The sequence below is a fragment of the Leuciscus leuciscus genome, assembly GCF_965113295.1.
Source record: "Leuciscus leuciscus genome assembly, chromosome: 7".
In the NCBI taxonomy this organism is placed as follows: domain Eukaryota; kingdom Metazoa; phylum Chordata; class Actinopteri; order Cypriniformes; family Leuciscidae; genus Leuciscus; species Leuciscus leuciscus.
Window position 1 is genome coordinate 21,746,994 of NC_138731.1, and position 21,944 is coordinate 21,768,937.

General features: G+C 37.8%; 1 protein-coding gene and 1 long non-coding RNA gene across 6 annotated transcripts in view; one reads left to right on the top strand and one right to left on the bottom strand.

Moving 5' to 3' along the window:
* Positions 1-21,944, top strand: part of kiaa2012 (KIAA2012 ortholog) — a 31,023-nt gene that overhangs the window by 7,082 nt on the left and 1,997 nt on the right. For 2 of the 5 annotated variants that reach the window (XM_082176466.1, XM_082176467.1), the window contains exons 9-29: positions 881-1,058; positions 1,160-1,321; positions 2,665-2,826; positions 3,797-3,928; positions 4,298-4,375; positions 10,933-11,000; positions 11,638-11,730; positions 11,810-11,971; positions 12,492-12,578; positions 12,699-12,791; positions 12,977-13,069; positions 13,264-13,356; positions 14,269-14,361; positions 14,458-14,524; positions 14,718-14,928; positions 15,793-15,979; positions 16,040-16,196; positions 16,893-17,338; positions 19,750-19,955; positions 20,046-20,218; positions 21,520-21,739. In XM_082176466.1, coding sequence (XP_082032592.1) covers positions 881-1,058; positions 1,160-1,321; positions 2,665-2,826; positions 3,797-3,928; positions 4,298-4,375; positions 10,933-11,000; positions 11,638-11,730; positions 11,810-11,971; positions 12,492-12,578; positions 12,699-12,791; positions 12,977-13,069; positions 13,264-13,356; positions 14,269-14,361; positions 14,458-14,524; positions 14,718-14,928; positions 15,793-15,979; positions 16,040-16,196; positions 16,893-17,338; positions 19,750-19,955; positions 20,046-20,218; positions 21,520-21,739 — 3,161 coding nt within the window. The remainder of the gene's footprint in view (positions 1-880; positions 1,059-1,159; positions 1,322-2,664; positions 2,827-3,796; positions 3,929-4,297; positions 4,376-10,932; positions 11,001-11,637; positions 11,731-11,809; positions 11,972-12,491; positions 12,579-12,698; positions 12,792-12,976; positions 13,070-13,263; positions 13,357-14,268; positions 14,362-14,457; positions 14,525-14,717; positions 14,929-15,792; positions 15,980-16,039; positions 16,197-16,892; positions 17,339-19,749; positions 19,956-20,045; positions 20,219-21,519; positions 21,740-21,944) is intronic. The other 3 variants (XM_082176468.1, XM_082176470.1, XM_082176469.1) reach the window with 3 other exon arrangements.
* Positions 4,554-10,924, bottom strand: LOC309503720. Its single transcript, XR_014207835.1, has 2 exons — positions 8,405-10,924; positions 4,554-7,116 (listed from the first exon to the last, which is right to left on the bottom strand). It is a non-coding gene; the product is annotated as an uncharacterized lncRNA (long non-coding RNA).

The window sequence follows — 21,944 nt, forward strand, 5'->3', positions numbered from 1 at the left end:
GTAAGAATTCGGTATTTGGTAATTACACTGCAAGAAATGGCTGAAGACACATTTATATCAACCATTACTCTAATCCAATGCACTTCTTATAAACAAAATATCAAACAAATCTTGTTCTCTAGTTTTCTGCATGTTAACTTCTGTGATGTTAACTTTTTGTTCATTTCTTGGCAGCTTCTTGACAAAACTTGTCAAACATTTTCAAAAGAGAAAACACCTATTACTGAAATATGTATTGTAAACACCTGGGACTCTTATTCAAGCGCAAATCTCAAAATGACTCTTTACTATAAATAAACCTAAAAAAAATTGTCTCCTTGTTCTCTCTTTTCTGTACTTTTCTGCATTTTAACATCTGCTCTAGCTTCTGTTCTACTCTGAATTACTCTTCCACAAGAGGATAATGGATATTTTTGAATCTTGCATGATAAATTGCTTATCATTTTCCTCATTTGTAATTCAATTCATTTTTAAATGCTAATATTGTGAAATATTATTTCAAATTAAAATAAATGTTTCCTTTTTGAATAGATTTTAAAATGCTGAATTTTCACTCAGTGTTCAGGGTCACATGATCCTTCAAATTCATTCTAATATGCTGATTTGTTGCTCGTTTTATATTATTATTAATGTTCTGCTGCTTTTTTGTTTGTTTGTGGAAACGTGATATAATAATATAATTGTTTTTGTATACATTTTTTATTTAATTTGGATTTAATTGCTAAATAAAAGCATTAAAAAAAAACTTCTGACCCCAAACTTTTGAACGGTTCTCAAACATCCGAATAACAATATATTTGTCTTTTATAAATTCACCATATCTTCTGAAAATGATTTAAGTGCATACAAATGATGTAGTTCTTTTGGAATTGTCTTGAAGAATAAACCGGAAATAACAGATAAAAAAAGGAGCTGTGAGAATTTACCACAACGAGAACTACACGTACATCTCCCTGGCATCAAAGTGGGAACTACACATGAAGAGAGCCGTGTGTGCAGGAAAGTGCTGCTGCTTTTCCCTACACAAACAGAACATACAGACACCCATCAGCCGGATGGTATGCAACATCACATTGCACACTTTTACCAACAAGTACATTTGCATAATGGATTTGTTCATTATACCACATTTTACCATTCTTTCTTTATTGTGCATTAGATGACCTTCATAGGACCCCTGTTCAGGAGCGTAAGCCATGTGGTGATTTGCATGCAGAGGGGCTCGACCAAAGAGGACAGGACCCTCTCTCTGACAGCAAGTGCAGGATTATAGAGATGGACCTCGGGCACATCATGTGGTCTGACGATCTAGAAAAGGGAGGTAGTGAAATATTTATTTCTTTTTAGATTTTACATCGTGTGGCTGCAGACTCACAACATATATGCTGAAATAAATACAACAAAAACAATCCATTATAAAAAGATCATTTTTGTGATATGATCTTTTTAAGTATCAACCTTTATGCCCAGTGCTGTACAACTGAAGCATTACCTGACACATTCAAAAAGTGGTGCTGCAATTCAATTCAAACTCAAAAACTTGTCAAACATTTTCAAAAGATAATATTACTGAGATACATATTGTAAGAACACCTGGGCGCAGAACTCAAAATGACTCATCCTGAAAGTCAACAGCACTGCGGTATTGAAAACTGGTCAAGTGATGAAAAAATATTAGAACACTGCCAAGACTGAGACTTGTACATGTACAAGCATTACCAAAGAGTCTGGAATCATGTGATCCTGCTTGAATTTTATAATAACAGTTATATATGAATATGGTTTGAATGTACTTTCAGGGTAATTTTTACATTTAAAAAATGAAATTCAGTATTGAGGTTTACTGACCGGTCTCACTCATGCATTACTAATGTTAATTTATAGCACTTAAAATGTTAGTCACCGTGAAATCATTATTTTTTTATGGAATATTTCAGTATTTATTATAAATGACTTAGGGTTAGGGTTAGGTTTAGCACATCATTATTTATTTATTTTTTAAATGCATGTTCCCTGGCGGAACAACCTGTCACTCACATGACATCCCAGCAGTAGCAAAACCACAGCCATCCAATCAATTCCCAATGGACAAAATCAATTTTTTTCTTGTTCGAGAAGCCGTGTCACTGTGATATACGTCACAATAGCGAAGAAAAGACGTATTCAAAAACCTAATGCATATTAATGAGTTAAAACCTTAATTTAAAGTCTTGCCAATTTATAATATCTCTTTCTCATTTTTAACCATCTCATTTTTCATGCTGCTGACCGCCTTTCCTCTTCTCATTAGTTCACACATACTCTCCTCATCCAGAGCTTAAATAAGCTGTACGCTCCAGGGCTGCAGTGGCTCATACAGTGAAGCCGTGCTGGTAGAGCAAAGCCCCCCTCTGAGGGCCGAGCACCTCTTCATGTGTGGCTCGGCTGGTGCTTGGCTGCAGCTAAATGAAGTCTTTAGACAGGCAGAGCAGTGGGGAGTGAGGACAGGGGTTGGTGGGAGATCTCAGGGGCTGATACGGTAAATAACAACACAGAGGCTAAGGTTCAGTTGTCCTCTAGCGCTCTGGGATCCAGGCAAAACAAGCCTCTATGAGAATTTCTGAGCATTTCTGCAGTCATTTCTGGTTCAGTCTGAAGTGAATTCTTTTCCTTTAATTCCCTCAGATCAACATCCCCCCCTTGGTCCATTGCCACCCCTGGTGGGCCGGAGGGGTCCCGGTAAACAGAGCTCCATGGCTGTGTACAGACAGAACCTACATGACCCTGCAGACACAACAGAAGCACAGACAGGAAACACTAGAGGCTGTCTTCCTCCGGAGCTCAGAGGTAGCCGGATGCTTCATAAAGACGGTTCAAAACAAGTTACACTAAAAGCAGGCCAGTTTGTCTAGAGTCTAGGGTATACCCGTCCCATTGACAAGCAGGTCAAGGGTTAATCCTTCATAAAGTCAAAAACATATTTATTACATTGTATAATATTTCATAAATAAATATATATAGGTATATTTGTATAGTTAGATTTGACCAATAAATATATATTTTTAGTCTTTCTTTGAGTCTATTCAACTATGGAAAAATGTAAAATGTAATTTGTTTTTTTATTAAATGTACATTGTAGAATATTTAATAACTAAATGCAGTTGCATTAAAGATATATTTTTATAGTTTCATTTTAACATTACATAGATATTTTTGAGTGTATATAATTATCATATAAACTCAAAAATATATATATTTGTCTATATATATTATACAATAAATAAATGTTTACATAATATTACAATATATAATATTTTATAAATAAATATAATATTAATAATATTGATATATTTGTATAGTTCAATTTAACCAGTATATAGATTTTCTTTGAGTTTATACAATTAGTGTACTTGCTCAAATTACTGTACGAGTCTATGTCAATATAATGGCAAAATGTTAATATACAAAATGTATTTATAAAGTAAATATAAGGATTGCTTTAGAAAAATGTTTGCTTATAAAGATGTGCATGCTAAAAAGTTTTTTTATTTAGATGCTTTTGATTCGTCAATATTGTGCATTTCAGAAAATACTCAAATACAAAAATGTATGTATAAACTTTACGTTAAATGCCGAATAGTGAGATTATGCTGATATTAAATATGAAAATACCATTTGACAACATATTTCTGTGACACTTTGTTTGATATGTCTAATGCATGACATTTTTACATGTGGCCCATGTGTCATCTTGGAGCCCCTCTATATCCTTTTTTAGGTTTGTCAAGTCTGTCTGTTTGAATCTGTGTGTTTTCAGAATGGGAGCGAGGCAAAGCGTTGGGCACCTTAATAATGGGTCCTGATGGTGAAATCATACGCTTGTCTCTCTGGGATCCCGCAGTTGACACCGAGGACCACCCAATAAAGGGTGATGTCACACAAGGTCACGGTAATCGAGGCTTTACTTGGTTTTATATTGTGCTCAACCAAATAAACACAGAACACAGTAATGTCTATACTGGCCTTTGCTCGCATTGGGGTCTTAAAGAAAATGGGGGGGGGAAACGCATTAAAATGTCCACAAGATGTTATTCTCAACGATGTGTGTTATTAGTTATTATGTTGTAAATGTAACTTGTTGTCAGGGGAGTCTGTGTTAGTGTATTACAAGGACAGAGTAGGTGCTGGGTAAGAGTTCAGGTCAAATAAAGGTTCTCTGAAGGGGAAACACAGCAGACAAAACAAAAATAGAGAGCAGAGGAGGTCCGTAACAGACAGAGATGATGTTAACATGAAGAATGTACCTCTTTGTTTCCAGTTCTTAAGGTTATGACTTCTGAGGGAGATTTGAAACAGCCTTGGACGATCATTATACAGGACCACACCTCAGATGAAGGTTAGAGTTTCCTATCCAAAGCACTGGAAGAATTTACTCTGTGTGCAGATTTATTATCGGACATGGTTAATATGAAACAATATACATTCAGTTACACTACTGTTCACATGTTTGGGTTTGGTAAGATTTTTAAATGTTTTGGAAAGAAGAATCTTATGCTCAACCAATGCTGCATTTATTTGTAAAAAAAAAAAAAAGAAAAAAAAAGAGAAAACATATATAGTTTAGAATAGCTGTTTTCTGTTTTAATTATATTTTCAAATGCAATTTATTCCTGTGATGTAAAGCTGAATTTTCAGCATCATTACTTCAGTCGTCAGTGTCACATGATCCTTCAGAAATCATTCTGATATGCTGATTTGCTGCTCAGAAACATTTCTTATTTTAATCAAAGATGAAAATGGATATGCTGCTTAAAATGTTTGTGGAAACAATGATATATATATTTTCAGGATTCCTCGATGAATAGAAAAAAATCTATTCAAAAATATTAATTATTTGACGAAACAGCATTTATTTGAAATAGAAATCATTATAAATATCTTCATTATTGTCGAATAAAAGTATTTTAGCAAAAATCTGACCCCAAACTTTTGAATGGTAGTGTATATATTAATATTATTATTTTAATAATAATTATTAATAATATTCATATAAAACATATGATGTACTAGTATTAATGATCAGGTATAATATAATATAATAACATTCATTGTAAAATTCTATTATTTGGCTACTCTTTTATATGAGTTTCTATCTGTAGCTGTAGATGTCTTGGTATGGATTCACTTAAGAACCTTTCAGCAAAATTGCATTTTTACATAACCAACCTTTTTTTTTTTTTTTGGTAGAAATTAATCCCACTCTCAAACTCATCTCATATGGGCCCTAACGAGCAAAATATGAGTAAAAATAGTACAGTACAATGAAACACACAAATATGCATATAAAGCACACGCTGCCCCCTCCCGCTCTCATGCTGGCTGCTCCACATCTGGTAGTGGTTTGCAGCAGTGAGGTATCCCGGACAGAGAAACCCGATCCCCCCCCAGGCTGAGGCCTAATCCCGGCCCAGGAGTCTGTGTGACTGACAGAGGCTGTGTTTTCTCAAGTCGACCTCTGGAGCTGCTCTGTTTCCTTTATCCTGTCACTGGTCAGAAACTCAACCCCCACCGACCCGCCTTAGCTCACCAAACCCCCTCCTCCATCCACACTTTCTAAATAAAGACTGTTGGAGCAAATGGCTATCATCACGAGGGCAACATCCCCATACCATGATATATATCCAAAAACCAAGGCAGCATAATTATCTGATACCATCATTTTGGTACTGTGAGAGTACTATTTTGTTATTAGTTCTTTAACTACTTGTATTAACGTTTAAATGAATCATGTAGTGCAATGCACTTATTGCGTATATCCATGTTTTTACATTGTACTTAATTACCTGCATGTATTTGCATCAGTAATCAATTTCTGTAATTACATCTATAACTACAGTTGACCCTTCCCTTCCCTTTTAACCCATTCTTAAATTTACCCATGCCACAAAACCTGTCCCTGATCTTACCCGTATCCCACCTCAATAGCAGCAAAAGTGTCTTGCAATACAACATGAACATAATTTACTCTACTAATTTCTTTTATGTAAGTACATGGTACTTGTTGTACTTAAAAACATCTTATATAAAGTGTGACCTTTATTTTTCTTCAAGTTCTAGTAAATCCCCTACTGATATATTTCAATCAAAAGCTAAGTTTTACAGCAGGCAATTAACATTAGTGCTGCAGACAGCTCTTTACGTTAACCTAAAACCAAATGCCAATACGTGTGTCCTTGTGCTTATTCTGGGATGTTTTATGCTTGTCTGTCTGGACATTGACAATGTGCTAACAAGTTGGTTGCTGAAAATAGTAAGGAGTGTTCAGAGGTGCCACATAGCATTCTGGGGTGTCTGGAATGCTGGAGACGGGTGGCGTTCATTACAGATGGACTAGCAGAAGGGAAGGAAGACATGTGAAAACAAGAGGCAGCAATGCTCCCCTGCTTTGTGAAGCTTATTAATTAAGTGTATATTTTCAGTACCATTTGTAAAAAATTATTTATTTTTTTGACCCAAGGCTGATATCGCAAATAACATTGATATAGTAAAAACATTGTAATCCCTCTAGACTTCCGCTGACTATTCTAAAGAAAATGTTGTGCAGGTTTTTATACATGAATGTCTTTTGTGGGGAAAAAAATTGAGAGATCAAAATAATGAGCTACATTAATCCAAACAGTTTAGTAGACAATCTCATATTTAATAACGGATAAGTGTGATCAGTTTAAAGTCGGCATGAAATGGAAGTCACGATAGTCTTTTCTTCCCTATAGGGACATCTTTCCGAGTTTCTCCAACAAGACAAAAATGTAGGGAGGGACTTGATTTTGTCCATTGGGAATTGATTGGATCATTGTGGTTTGCTGTTGCTGTGATGTCATGTGAGTGACAGGTTGATCCCGCCCTATCGCCAGTAAACACGTCATCAGAAAAGAGAAGTCACTGCAAGAGAGAGGGGAAGTTATTTTTATTAAAGATTATGAGGGCACATGAATTAAAATAAATAAATAATGACGTGCGTGGATAAGTCATTTATAATAAATACTGCAACATTCCATAAAAAAATAAGAATTGTCCATTTTGATTTAATGCTGACTTCAACTGCTAGTAATAATAGTGAGGTAACTAACAATTGACCTTTCGCCGGCCCCTCCCCCAAAACGGCCATTGTCCAATCACACATCATAGCAACCGTTACTATGTGAGCAGGTCCGACAAACATTAGCAAGATTGTGAAGCGTGCGCCCATGGCGTTTGTAAATCGGACACTACATACCCCGAGAGATTGTCTGGAGGAGTTGTGTTCTTTCCATTCCCAAAGCCGAAAACACAACGTGAGCGGTGCCTACAATGGATAAAACAGTGTGGACGGCCCCACTCCCAGTTAAATGTGTCGAACATTACGAAGCATAAATACGTCTGCTAGCTGTGGTATCGATGGCTACTTAAAGTTTTTTTTGTTTTGTTTTTCTGATCTGAAAAACGATCCTATCTGTAACTTAAAAAACATAATATTGTCTGAACCGCGAGTTTTATGATCCGTTGCCCCACTAATAAATATTATGGTCTCAACCGCGATTTTTGTGATCTGTTGTCCCCCTAATAAATATTATGGTAAGTGAATTATGAAAAGACAATCAATGAAAGTTATTTAACGTTAGATGCAAATTAAGGCTATGTCTGGTTAAACAGTTATTGTGTGATTTCGTTTATTGTGCTTTGTCAACTTGAAGCATGAATTTGAGAAAGAAAATCATTTTTGGAAGAAAATGCACCACATACTTTTGTCAATGATATAGGCCTAAGTTAGGCTATAGCTAAAAGATTGTAAAAGCTTTCAGTTCACCTGCCTAATTGTAGTTGAAAAGTCAAATTAAGCTTGATTAATGATATACTGTGACTGATCAAATAAACTACAGCATCGGGAATATAACTCCCATGTGTTTTGCAGCATTTAAAATTTTAGTCGTGTTATGCGAAAAAACACACATAAGAAATTATTGCTGACAGCACTTTTATTTTCAGAGACAGTTTTTTTCTTTCACACAAAAACACAACAGTAAGTGTCTTACAATGCTTTTAAACACTTGTTTCCTCGTTCTTTGTCATAATCACAAATGATGTGTATGAACACCGGTAAGCATTAGCCTCGATAGAGACGTAGATAGTAGTCGTGTCTCCTTCATTGCGTATTTTTATATTATAATATATCCCTCCACTGCATACTGTAACCTCGATATCCTCATACTTTTGCCTCGATCTGGAGGATATCGCGGAGGTATTGCTCCAAAAAAGGTCACTGACACGCACGGGTATACCTTTTTCCGTCATGGCAATCTGTCGCGCTGGTCGTGTTTGACCATTTGTTTGTCGGACGTAGCAACAGTAACTAAGGGGGGCGGGGCTCGGCGAAAGGTCAATTGACATATACAAAGTTCTGTGAAGAAACTCTAGATGGCGCATGCTGATTGGTCCTTATTTGTTAGCAATCACATTGTTATCTACATAACGCAGCTGATTGGGTGCTGTGGCATCAGCAGCCAATGAGCTTGCTGCTCAACATTCAAATACTTGGCATAGTTTGCAGTTAGCAGTCAGTCTACAGCACTCTTCAGAAACCCTCCACCTTCCCCAGCTCCACCTGGATAGCAGATCCATTCTGCCAAGACCAAATACATTAACTTTGTCATATCAATTACCATGCCAATCTCTCAGAGAGATTTATATTATATTTTACATGTAAAAATAAGTGCAAATCCAGTTAAAACAAATCTAGTGACCAGTGAGACAGACAAAATCAAGAAAAAAAGAGGACGAGAACGCAAGCAGAAGTGCATTCCTGTTGCTTTTTGGCAGGAATTGTGTCATGCCTGATGAATAATTGCAGTGGCTGGGTGGGTAAGATCAGAGGGCGAGGAAGGTGAGTGGGGTGTGGAGAGACAGAGCAGAGGTCCCACATGTGGAACCAAACGCAGCCCTTCTCTCCTGAGGATGGGGTCGCTGCTGCATTCACACTGCCTTACAGGCGAACATGTGAGGCTCTTTCCATCCCCCTTCAGTTAAACTCCCTCCCTCGTACTGTCTATCTCCTCCACACACCCGTTTCTTTGCCTCATTGACATCAAAGCAGCGCTGGAACCCATTAAAGCAGACAGACTTGCTGAAAAATAAACCATCAGTGACCGGTGCAGGGGTGCAAAATAACTGGCCGCTCTGTGTCCTGACTATAGGCCGGTGGCGGGTACACAGAGAGAGGCACAAAGAAAACACTGCAGATCCTACAACAGGACATTGAACATGCTCGCTGTCTCATGGTTAAATGCAGAAGACAGAAATCTGGCGTTCAAAAGTTTGTGTGAGAATATCCGTGCCAGCAAAATACATTGAACAAGTAGCAAACTGAGAAGCTGCGGTTGCTATTCTACAACCTAAATCAAACCGCACAGTAACCTCAGAACTATTTTCTCAGACAAAAAGATTTGACTGAAAAATGACTAGACATATAAACATACTATTATAAATACATTTAGCATGGCAAGCTGAAGTGCTGTCATGTGCTGTTGAGGTTTTTGTGAGGGATCATGTTTGGGACAGGCCTAAGTTAGTTGTGCCCCCTGGTGGAATGCAGCACTTTTCCATGAGGTTCATCCACGTGATTAGAGGCGACGCAAGCATACTAAACTTTGGTCTTGCGACAACTCAGTGCATTCATGTCATGTCAGAAAGATTGTATTTACAAGCTGAGCACAACCATGAAGTCATAATTACCAGTGGGAGATTTACCAGACCTGACTTTCCAAGGTGTGTGTCAAGATTTGTGGCAAAAGAAAACTGGTATTGATCATAACAATCTATGATTGGGAATGTTGATTTATTTTGCCATCTTGTTTACAGTTGATTGAGATTGATTTAGTTGGTTAATTTCAACTGATACGATAAAGACAAATTACAGACAAAGTATCAGTTAAATACCTAATGTGCAATGTTTACTCTTCATCTTTTTATTTTGTTGAATTAGCACAAAAAAAACTGTCTTTGTCAAGAAGTCAAATAGTCCAGTGAGTCCATTTCATTCCAAAGAAAATCACTTGACCGCATGTTACATAGCAATTACGATTTCTAAACCTCCCAGGATGCAGAATGACTTCCATTTTACTGAACACAGGCTATCTTTCTTATTGCATCTAGAGCCACAAAAATGATTCTTGAGTCACTTAGAATACACTACTGTCTGTAAGATTTTTTTCTAAATGTTTTTGTCTCTAATGCTCAAAAACAGTGTTATTGTAAAATATGATTACAATTTAAAATATCTCTATTTTAATATATTTTAACACTTATATTTCTGTGATGGCAAAGCTGAATTTTCAGCATCATTACTCCAGTCTTCAGTGTCACATGATCCTTCAGAAATCATTCAAATATGCTGGTTTACTTCTCAAGAAACATTTCTTATTATTATCAATGTTGAAAACAGTTATGCTGCTTAACATTTTTGTGGAAAACATGATGTTTTTCAGCATTCTTTGATGAACAGAAAGTTCAAAAGAACAGAATTTATTTGAAATAGAAATAGTTTGTAAAATTATGAATCTTTACTGTAACTTTTCATTAAATGAATGCATCCTTCCTGTCTAAATAAAGGTATTAATTTTTTGGTCACACTTTAGATTAGGGTCCAATGACTTTTGCCTCAATTAACTCCTAATTGCTGCTTATTAATAGTTAGTAAGGTAGTTGTTAAGTTTGGGTAGGATTACGGGATGGAGAATATACTCATGCAGAATAAGGCATTACTATGTGCATTATAAGTACTACTAATACAGCCAATATCCTAGTAATATTCATGCTAATAAGCAACTAGTTAATATAGTGAGAATTGGACCCTAAACTAAAGTGTTCTCTTTAACTCCTTTAAAAAGTCATACAGAAACATACTATTTCTGTTTGCAGAGGAAGTCGCCACTAGTACATCTGAAGAAACTACTTCTAACATTGAACAGCTTGACTCTAGTCATAAGGTATGACCTCAAGCAAACCTTTCCATCCTGCCTGGATCACAAAACATCTCACTATATCTGCTGAGAGTCAGAGAGACACTTTTATATTATAGTATGAAATATTTCACAGTGAGAGAGAAGGAATTATCCATGAACTACAGTTCAGTGCACTCCACCTCAATATAGCAAAGTCAGATTAATCTCTTTGAATCAAAGCCAGTTCTGTTCCCAAATTAATGACATTTCCATTACGCAGACAAAGTCTGCATGCTTTTCTTATGAATTAATATTTTTATTATACTTCAGTGTGGAGCACAGCATGTGTTGACCAGTAGTTGTTTTTAAATCAAGCAACATGTATGGTGCAATCTGTTGTTACATTGATTTGGTCTTTTTTGATAATTCAAGGACATTGCTAAGTGCTTTTTTGGCACCAGAGAAGTTTTCCATCCTGTGTGATACTTAGCATTGTGCAGAGCAATGGCAAAAACACAAGAACTTTGCACTGTAAACTTATCAGACATTTTCTTTAGGTTTATGATCATAACTGCAACTTTTTTGACCAGAAAGCCTTGATGATCTATGACGATCTCCTGAATTGTCCAGGGTAATTGTTTTTGAGAAAATCACAACATATTTGTGTGGTGTTTTTTGATAGGCTTTTAAGGTCAGTCAACTTGCAGAGAAAACTAATGCTAAGAAGAAGCAGCATATTTTAGGTCCCTACAATCAAACATTCCAGAAGACACAGGTGAGTCTTTTTACACCTGTATACAGCTGAATATTAAATCGATGTTCAGGATCATGTTTTTATGAAAAGCTTTCTGTAGGTTTTTAAGGTCCAAACACACGCAGGGACTAATGCAGAGGAGGAGGAGGAGGAGGAGGAACAGGAAGAAGAAGAAGAACAGGAAGAAGAAGAAGAAGAAGAGGTGTATGAGAATGAGGGAGATTGTTTTGGCTCTGACAATAAACTTGTTAATAATGTACAGGTGAGTCCTTCTAAATGACTTTCTCTATTTTTATTTATTTAATTTTTTTACATATTCAACTTTCTTTAGTGTGTAATGTTGCTGTTTGAGCATGAAAAAAGTCAAAAACTCTGCAAAAGTTACAGAGCACAAAGTCCCTCCAAAGGGAGTTATTCTCTATATCAGTGCACACTGTTTCTGAACTCCCTGAAACGCCTCCATTGTAGTCTTGAGTTTTCTTCCAGGAACGGACACGTAAAACGGAATTGAAAAATTCCTGCCCAAGATATTCACAAAATAAAGGGGCGATGCCTGGTTGAGTTGCGTTAGTAGGGTGTTGAAACTCGCGGTTATGGTAAGGGCCGTGACATTTCTGAAACACACTCAATGCGGTTGACCAATCACAACACACTTGTCCAGCCAACCAACCAATCAGAGCACATTGTGCTTTTTTGAGAAAACAGAGCATTACCGACAGACTGGAAAGAGAGGGGCTGCAACGAATGAAAACAGGTGATCACACATGTGAATTTTTCTGTAGGTATTTAGGAGGAAAGCGCACACACGACAGAATAATGAAGATGATCAGGATGATTTAGGCTCCGACTGTCAGATAATTCAAGAACAGGTGAGTCTTCCTCTTTAAACACACTATGAGATTTGTTACAACCAAGTAAGAGATCACCTAAAGTTTCAAACTGGTTTTGTGGAAATCACAATAAAATACGAGAGATGCTGTTTTCTGTAGGTGTTTAAGGCCAGATCACGTGCAAAGCAGAGCAATGCCAAGAGGAAGGACAATTGTTTAGACGCTGACAGTGAAATAATTCAGGAGGAAAAAGTGAGTCTTCCTCTTTTACCTGTATTGTGTTTAGAATGCTGTTATGAGATTTGTCACCTTCAACGTCTGCAGCTAGAGAGTCTAAATAATCTGTGAAGTTTAAACCATCTTTTGAGTTGACCTGAAAGCTACAGAATTAAGTGGAAATAACAAACTCAAAATAAGTAAAGTGCTGTTTTCTGTAGGTGTTTAAGGTCAGATCACGTGCAAAGCAGAGTAATGCCAAGAGGAAGGATGATCGTTTAGACGCTGCCAAAGAAAAAATTCAGGAGGAAAAAGTGAGTCTTCCTCTTTCCTCTTCCACCTGTTCTTGTTTAGCATGGTATTATGAGATTGGTCACCTTCAATCTCTGCAGCCAGGAAGTCTTAATAATCCGTGAAGCCTAAACTATCTTCAGATCAGTGGATCTAAGAGTTACAGATTTAGCTGGAAATAACAAACTCAAAATATATGAGATGCTGTTTTCTGTAGGTGTTAAAGGTCAGATCCCGTGCAAAGCAGAGTAATGCCAAGAGAAAGGAGGATTGTTTAGACGCTGACAGTGAAATAATCCAGGAGACACAGGTGAATCTTTCTGTCTTACTTATATATCATGTGACACACTATTATACAACTGATTAACTTAACGTCATAATATTCTATGAAGCCTTTACCATATTGCTACCATTGCAACACTTGAACTAGAGTTTCAGGATAACTGATTTTGAAGAAATCACAATGAAATAAAATACCATTCAAAAGTTTGGGGTCAGTGTAATTTGTATCATTTATTTGATAAAAAAAACTGTAAATTTTTTTTTTATGTTATGATATATTATTACAAATTAAAATAACTGTTTTCTATTTGAATTTATTTTAAAATGTAATTTATTCCTGTGAAGCAAAGCTGAATTTTCAGCATCATTACTCCAGTCTTCAGTGTCACATGATCCTTCAGAAATCATTCTAATATGATGATTTGCTGCTCAAGAAACATTTCTTATTATCAATATTGAAAACAGTTGTGATGATTCATATTTTTTTTAAAACAGCGTTACTTTTTTTTAGGATCCTTTGATGAATAGAAAGTAATCAATCTTATTTTAACATTATAAATGTCTTAAGTGTCACTTTTGATCAATTTAATGGATCCTTGCTGAATATAAGAATTACTGGTCACACTTTAGTTTAGTTGATAGTTATTATTAACTATGACTTTTGCCTCAATTAACTCCTAATTTCTGCTTATTAATAGTAAGTAAAGTAGCTGTTAAGTTTAGTGATTGGGTTATTACGGGATGTAGAATATGCTCATGCAGAATAAGGCATTAATATGTGCTAATAAACAGCCAAAATCCTAGTAATATTCATGCTAACAAGAAACTGGTTAATAGTGAGAATTGGACCCTAAACTAAAGTGTAACCGAATTAATTTATTTAAAAATATATACAAAATATTTTACAAACGGTATGTAAGAGCGATAATGTTTTCTGTAGGTAATTAAGGTCAAATCACGTGCAAAGCAGACTAACGCCAAGAGGATCGAGGATTGTTTCAGCTCTGACGGTGAAATAATTCAGGAAGCACAGGTAATTCTTCCACTCGTATAACATATAGCATGCAATTATAAGTTATCCATTAACGCCTGGTTTAATCTGACTGAGTCTTATCCTGTCTCTCACAAGGTCTATTTACCTGAGGAGAGATTAGAGGAAATGAGCAGCTCCACAACTCAGCAGTTCAACAAAACCGGTAACCTGAGTTACAGCTCAACACAGAAACATAAAGAGCAATGGTGCTGATCTGGTATCTAAGCTCTGCAGTCTGAGTAGACTCTGTTTACCATCTAAAAGAATAGAGCAAGAACCATTCTTGCATTTACTGTTTTTTACCCAAACTTCTCTGTATATTCACAAAAAGTAAATAGTTGTGACTCTGCCCACAGGAGAGGAGGCCACTAGGGTCCCAAAAAAAAGAAAAGTAAAGGCAACTTTACAGCCGGAAACAGGGGTGACACGGGGGTCAAGGAAGACCAAAGGTGATGCGTCTGCTATCATCCCAAAATCAACACATTTCACTCCCAGAGCACATTCACCGGAGTCTCTGTCTCCTCAAGGACAGACAGAAATCCAGACAGGATTACCAATGGAAGCAGAGTGAGTCTCAATCACATGTCATGTTGTGCTCTTGTGTTTGTGTTCATAAATTCTGTACTGATGTGCAGCACCGGTAAGCATGATTGCCATGCTTGTGTATTTGAATTCGGAAAGCCAAATGACAATAAATTCCCTGAATAATGTGCAAATGTAACCCATCTATCCAAATAAATGATGCATAAGGGACTGAATTATGTTGCAAATGTTTATATTATTGTGCTAAATTATGAGCCGGTCAGAGTGAAACAGTAACAAAATACTGTTTTGGTTAAGTGGCAGTTATAGTTTATAATTATAGTTTATCAGAGAGGGTTAGAGAGTTTTATAATAATAAATACGACCCAGTGCTTTATCTAATTAATGGACAATCAATCCCCTAAACGTCCTTTTAATTTCCCTGAACTCCTCCCTCTCGCTTTCCGCCGCTTCATCAATTTTTACCTCTTCAATCATCAGCCTGCTTGCATTCCTGTCATGTTTTGGGCATACACAAAGCAGGTTGCGACTTCGAGTCAGAGGTCAGACAGAGGTCAAACAGCCTGGCTCCAAGGTTTTTGGGACTCATTAATATCCTGTCTAATCACTGTTTGCATTCCTCTCTCGTCACTCCATCCGTCCCAGTCTCCGGCGCTCTTTGATTGCAGCTCAGATTTCAGCCCGAACCCTTCTCAGGCCCTGTGAGCGGTGAGAAAGCCGAGAGGAGATTAGGGTATCGCTTCACATCTGAGCTCTTATCAGTAAATCTCTCTCACTCCCTACCTCACTCCATCTGGGCTATATCTTAACCCCAACACCAGACTTCCGACACTATGCTCCAGTTGATTCCCATTAATATTTGATATCCTTTGTTGTTATTTTTGACAGCACGGGTCATTCAAAGAACGCAGGTGGAAAAGAAGATTCACAACACGCACTGGTGGAGAAAGTAAAGAAAAATAAAAAGCTTAATAAGCAAACAGTCAAATCAAAGGGGAAGACCGTTCAAATTCATAAAGACATTGAGACCCAGAATACCAGCGTCCCCGACGATACCACTTCTACCTCAAAGAAAGTGAGTTACATACTAGTCCAAATGTTCTTATTTATTGTATACACATTATAATTATTATAGTATGCTCTCAATCTGCAGAAGAAAAACAAAACAGAAAAACAGAAAATAGAAGAGGCTGAAGAAGAAGAAGAAGAAAAGGAAAAGCCTGAAAAAGCCCAGACCTCAATGGTTAAAGTTAAAAAGAAGAAGAAAAAGGATCAACCAGCATTTGTTGTTGGTGAGTTTATGTTGAAATAAGGTAGGCAGAATTTAAAGACATCATGAAGTTTTGCGGTAAACAGATTTTATGTACACTGTTATATGTACTGTATAATTCTAACGTTTGGGGTAAGCACTTTTCCTTTTTCAAATAAACTAATAATTAATTCAGCAAGGATGCATTCAATTGGTCAAAACTGACAACAGTTTTATCATGTTATACAATTTATAAAATCTATTTCAAATAGAAGTTGTTCTTTTGAACTTTCCATCCATCAAAGATGAAAAATATTAAGCCGCACAACCGTTTTCAACATTGATAATAACAGTAAATGTTAGAGCACCAAATCAGCATATTAGAATGATTTCTGAAGGATCATGTGACACTGAAGACTGGAGTAATAATGCTGAAAAATCAGCCTTACCATCACAGAAATATATATATTTAATATATTAAAATAGAAAACAGATATATTACCATTAATTACCAGTAATACCATTTCACAATTTTACTTTTCTTTTTTTTTACTGTATTTTTGATTAAAAAAGGCTTCTTTCAAAAACATTTTACAGACCCCAAACTTTTGAACAGTAGTGTATATTTATGTTTATTAGAGGCAACTCATTAGGACAGCAATTAAACACAAAACATTTCATAAACAGAAAAAATGAAGAACATGTGAAAGAAAATATATTTTCAATGCATTTGTTTTAGGAAAACCTCGGCCACAGGAAGCTGAGTGGATGACAAATCCATTGGATGAGCCTGAGAGACAGATGACCCTTCAGAGAGAGGTGACAACTCACGACACAGCGGATGACCAGCAACAAAACTCTGAGAGCACAGAAGAACAAACCTATATTGACTCTGAAGACGACATGGATGCTGATACATACTCGGAGAGTACAGACACACATGAAGCACATGAAGACTCTCCCAGACCAGTTTACAGCACTCAAAGATCGCAGAACTCACTCATCACAGCACGTTCAGATGCCAGCATTCACAGACTCTCACAGAACTCCACCAGAACCAGCTCAATGGGGGTGGCAGCCCAATCCGGCCCGTGCAGCCCAGCAACCCTGTCTCTCATCCACCTGCCTCCTCAGTCAGTACACCCTCCTGCCTCAGACCCCACCAAATCTGAGAAAGTCAAGGATGTGAGTATTTCTCATTCAACAGCTAGACATTTGTTTGAATCTATACCAGGGGTAGCCAACCCTGCTCCTGGAGGGCTACCTTCCTGCAGACTTCAGTTCCAACCCTGCTCAGACACAATTGGCTGTTGTTTTCAAGTAATCCTAAGCACTTAAATTACGTGGTTCAGGTGTGTCTGATTACAGTTGGAGATAAACTCTGTGGGATGGTAGCCCTCCATGAGAAGGATTGGCTAGCCCTGATATATGCATTTGCTGTGTTCGAAATCCCCCCCCCATACCCTCATCCACTATTACCTACATTACTCCACTAATATAGTCTACTTGAAGGAGTTGTTGAAAATGAGTGAGTGAATTCGACACTTAGTGCGCCGGAAGGGCTGCCGATTTTGTATAGTTTGTGCTTGCTGTTTAATAATAATCATTTGAAACGTAGCAAACTGGCAGCCCCAGTAGTAAAGAAAAAATGTATCTTGAACTCTTACATGGAAACTAGCATATAAACCTTTATTAAACAATTTAATAACAAATTAAAAAGGAATTTATACCTGTATGATATTACGCTGGACCAGCGCGGTTTGGAAAATGGATGGAGGATTTGATTCAGCTGCAGGTGCTGGGAATTCATTCAGCGCTCGACTCTCACAGTGCATTATGGGTATTCACTAGCCGTTGAGCGTACAACGGTTGTGCACTCGTTATTGCGGTGCATTTTAGGATTGAATGAGTGCACTCAATAACGTCTGGACATCACTACAAATGGTTGTCCCTTCAAATAGTGCCCTATTTAAGGGCATATGGGGTGATTTCGGACACAGATACCATTTATATCAGACTGTCAGTGCATTAGTGGTGAGGATTTTACAGTGACTGCCCGCAGTTACAATAGGTGGCGACAAGTGACTGACTTTATAAATAAGCCAACAAATCTTTAATTCACCCATTTTTTTCAAGCATACTGATTCATTCAGAAATGAATAGTCATTGAATAGTTCACTTAACCGTGAGACTCATTCAGAAACAAAACACCACTGTTTGTTGCACAGTGTTGCAACTGCAACTCTGATTTTACTTAATTTAGAACTGTTTTTGTTAACAATGCAAACATACACACTAGGGGCCCTATTTTAACGATCTGAAACGCAAGTGTCAAGCGCAAAGCGCAAGTAACTTTGTGGGCGGGTCTCGGCGCTGTTGCTATTTTCCCGGCGGGATAAATGACTCTTGCGCCAGGCGCAAATCTAAAATGGGTTGGTCTGAAGTAGCTTCATTATTCATAGGTGTGGTTTGGGCGTAACGTGAAATCAACCAATCAGAGCTTCATCTCACATTCCCTTTAAGAGCAGACGCGCTTTTTCCATAGCGGATTGCTATTGTAACGGCGGATTTGCCAGGCGCGCGCCAGGAGCGGTTCACAGCCAAGGAGAGGAACGCTCTCGTCACGGCCGTATAAGAGAGAAGTTACATTGAAATGGAGAAACCCACCCAAATTAACTTCGGTTAAACAGGCGTATGATAATTTGGGTAAATGTGTAAGCTAGATGTATGCTTTTATAATAAATTGTCTATCTATCTATCTATCTATCTATCTATCTATCTATCTATCTATCTATCGTAATAATGTATGATTTGCAAAAATGAAAACTGCTGCTTCTGTGTAGATGAGAGAATCAAAGTGCGCGTTGTGCACACGCTACATTGATTATGGCCAAGCATGCGCCCTTAAAATAGCATATGAATAACATGCGCAACGCGCCTCAGACTTTAAACTATTTTTTCCTGGTTAGTGGCGCAATTGTTTTCTAAACCTGCAAAATAGCATGAAGGAACGTTTGCGCCGGAACACGCCTCCTCTTTGCGCTGAACCGCCCCCGCGAGCGCAAGTGTATTTCCTAACTTACCGACGTGCTTCTGTGGAGGGAAAAGTCCGCTTTGCGCGGGTGCAAAATAGGAATGATACATGCGTCGGTGTACAGTCACTTGCGCTGGGTGCAAGATAGGGCCCTAGGAGTTAGAAGTAATTGGAAATACTGTGTCTTGAACGAAATTTACTCAATATAGTGTTATTAGTGCCTGGCCACTTTTTCAGTAGCTTTGTTTCAACACGATTTTTTAAAAAAAGTTGAAATAATGAAGGCTGAAATATCATTGATTAACAAACTCATAGTTAGGCCTTTAAAGTTTGCCTTTAAAATGTATTGTAAAAATCAATTACCGTATGCAGAAAATAAATGAGAAATTAGGTCTCCGAAACACAAAATTATGCACTAAACCTTTTTTTTTTTTCATTGAATAATTGAATAAGTAATATCCCCATTGCAGTTGTTCTGTTCATCTGAATATCAGCACTCTTGTTTGTTTGTGATGTTGCTTAAGTATGCTCATATTCATAACCCTATTGACTTCACTATTAGGTTAAAAGCAGCGAGGTGCCAACTAACCAAACAGACAAAAAAGCTGCAGCGCTGGCTGAAAAGGCAGAGCGTCGTCGTCTGGAGGTGGAGAAGAAACGGAGGGAGAGAGAGGAGGAAAAGAAGAGACAGCAAGAAAAAGAAGCGACAGAAGAAAGGATGAGGCTGGAACTGGAGGAAGAACAGAGGAAGAGAGCAGAGGAAGCGAGGTACAACCTGTTTACTGCTTTTTAGAAACAAATAACAAAACACAATATACCGCAAACACTGGCAAGAAACTAACACTGTGATATATGCAGGTTACGGAAGATTAGAGAAGAAGATGAGAGTCGAAGAAGGCAAGAGGAGGAGATGGAGAGACAGAGGAGAGAGCAGGCAGAGAAGGACCGAGAAAGAAGACGACACGAGGAGAAGAGGAGGCTGCTGGAACGGCTCCAGAGAGAAAGACAGGAAGAGGAGAAACGACAGGCTGGTAAATATCAGTGTAGTAATGATTTAGAATTGGTTGGGACCCTTAACACGTGACAATCTTGATTCCTGCATTAGTTAACACTCTACTGTTGATTTAATATGTACAGACGTGTTTGTGCTTTAATGTGGCCATGGTCTGGATTTCAGCCTTGACAATAGCGACACTGACCACAGTACTAAGGCCCTGTCCCAAAAATAGCACACTTGCGGTCTTGTATCCTTTACTTGTACATGTACATGAAGTCAATGAAACCATAAGAAGTCCCACTGGTCATTTTATGATTTAAAGGGGTGGTTCGGGATTTTTGACATCGGACCTCATTTTTAAGTCAGCCTGGTTGTTATTCATCAGTGGAGACATTTAAAAAAAAAAATTATCCAGTCCTTATATTTGGATAGTTAGCCGATGCTAGGCTAGCGCGAGCCAATGGTATATGTTAGCCAGCCATTAAAAACCGTTTTACCCACTCCACAGTGCACCAAACGCAAATCAATTATAACACTAGACTATCGATGTATATGTCCGTTGAGAGAATAATGTTAGAAATCAAACTTACCTTTCATCTCAATGATCCCAAAGGAACTAGTTTCTCAGCAGCTGCGGAATTTTACTTTGCTCTGGTTAATAATGCGGCAAAAAGTAAACACAGAACAGAAGCGCACTGTAATCAGTGTACCAGCGGCAGGTAAATACACTTGCGTCATGTGTGTACCGGCTCACTCGGTTGCCTAGGTAATCAATATCACTCCGCTGCTGCTGTAGACAAGGCTTATGATTACAGGGAACAAATTATAACTAATGCAATGTGATGAAAGGTAAGTTTGATTTCTAACATTATTCTCTCAACGGACATATACATCGATAGTCTAGTGTTATAATTGATTTGCGTTTGGTGCACTGTGGAGTGGGTAAAACGGTTTTTAATGGCTGGCTAACATATACCATTGACTCGCGCTAGCCTAGCATCGGCTAACTATCCAAATATAAGGACTGGATAAATTTTTTTTTTTAAATGTCTCCACTGATGAATAACAACCAGGCTGACTTAAAAATGAGGTCCGATGTCAAAAATCCCGAACCACCCCTTTAAGAGGGTGCTCACGGTGGCTTTACATGCCAAACCTGCAGACTATTGCACAACAGTCAACGACTCTACGCAGCATTACATCCCCTAAGTGTGCATTTGGTGAAGGAACACATCGCTGATCATGCAATCTACTACATTAAACTGTAAATATCCTGCAAACATAATGCTTTATGAATAAGTAAACAAATGAATGAACGACTTTCCTCATTTTCAGCTGAACTGGAACGCCAGCGTTTGGAAGAGGAAGCTCGTAAGGAGGAGGAGCGCAGGAAGCTGTCAGAGATGGATGATGCTGAGAGACTGGAGTACCTGCGAAAACAGCAGGAGGAGGAGGAGGAGAGAAGGAAAGCTGCTGAGGAGAGGAGGAGAAAGGAGGAGGAAGCAGCGATGCAGGCTGAACAGGAGGCCAGACTGCATGCTGAGCTGTTTGCCAGGTATGTCACGCTACAACAAACACGTTCATTCAGAACTCCATCAACGTTTCATCAACTAAGGTTCCTTCATGTGAGAACATTTACAGTGTCTGAAACTTTATATCACTAGCACCTCGTGTGTATCGCCTCTTTAAGCGGAATCGCTTGAGACTATTCCTCATTTGTAAATCACTTTCCATTAAATCTGACATTAGATAGAGAATGT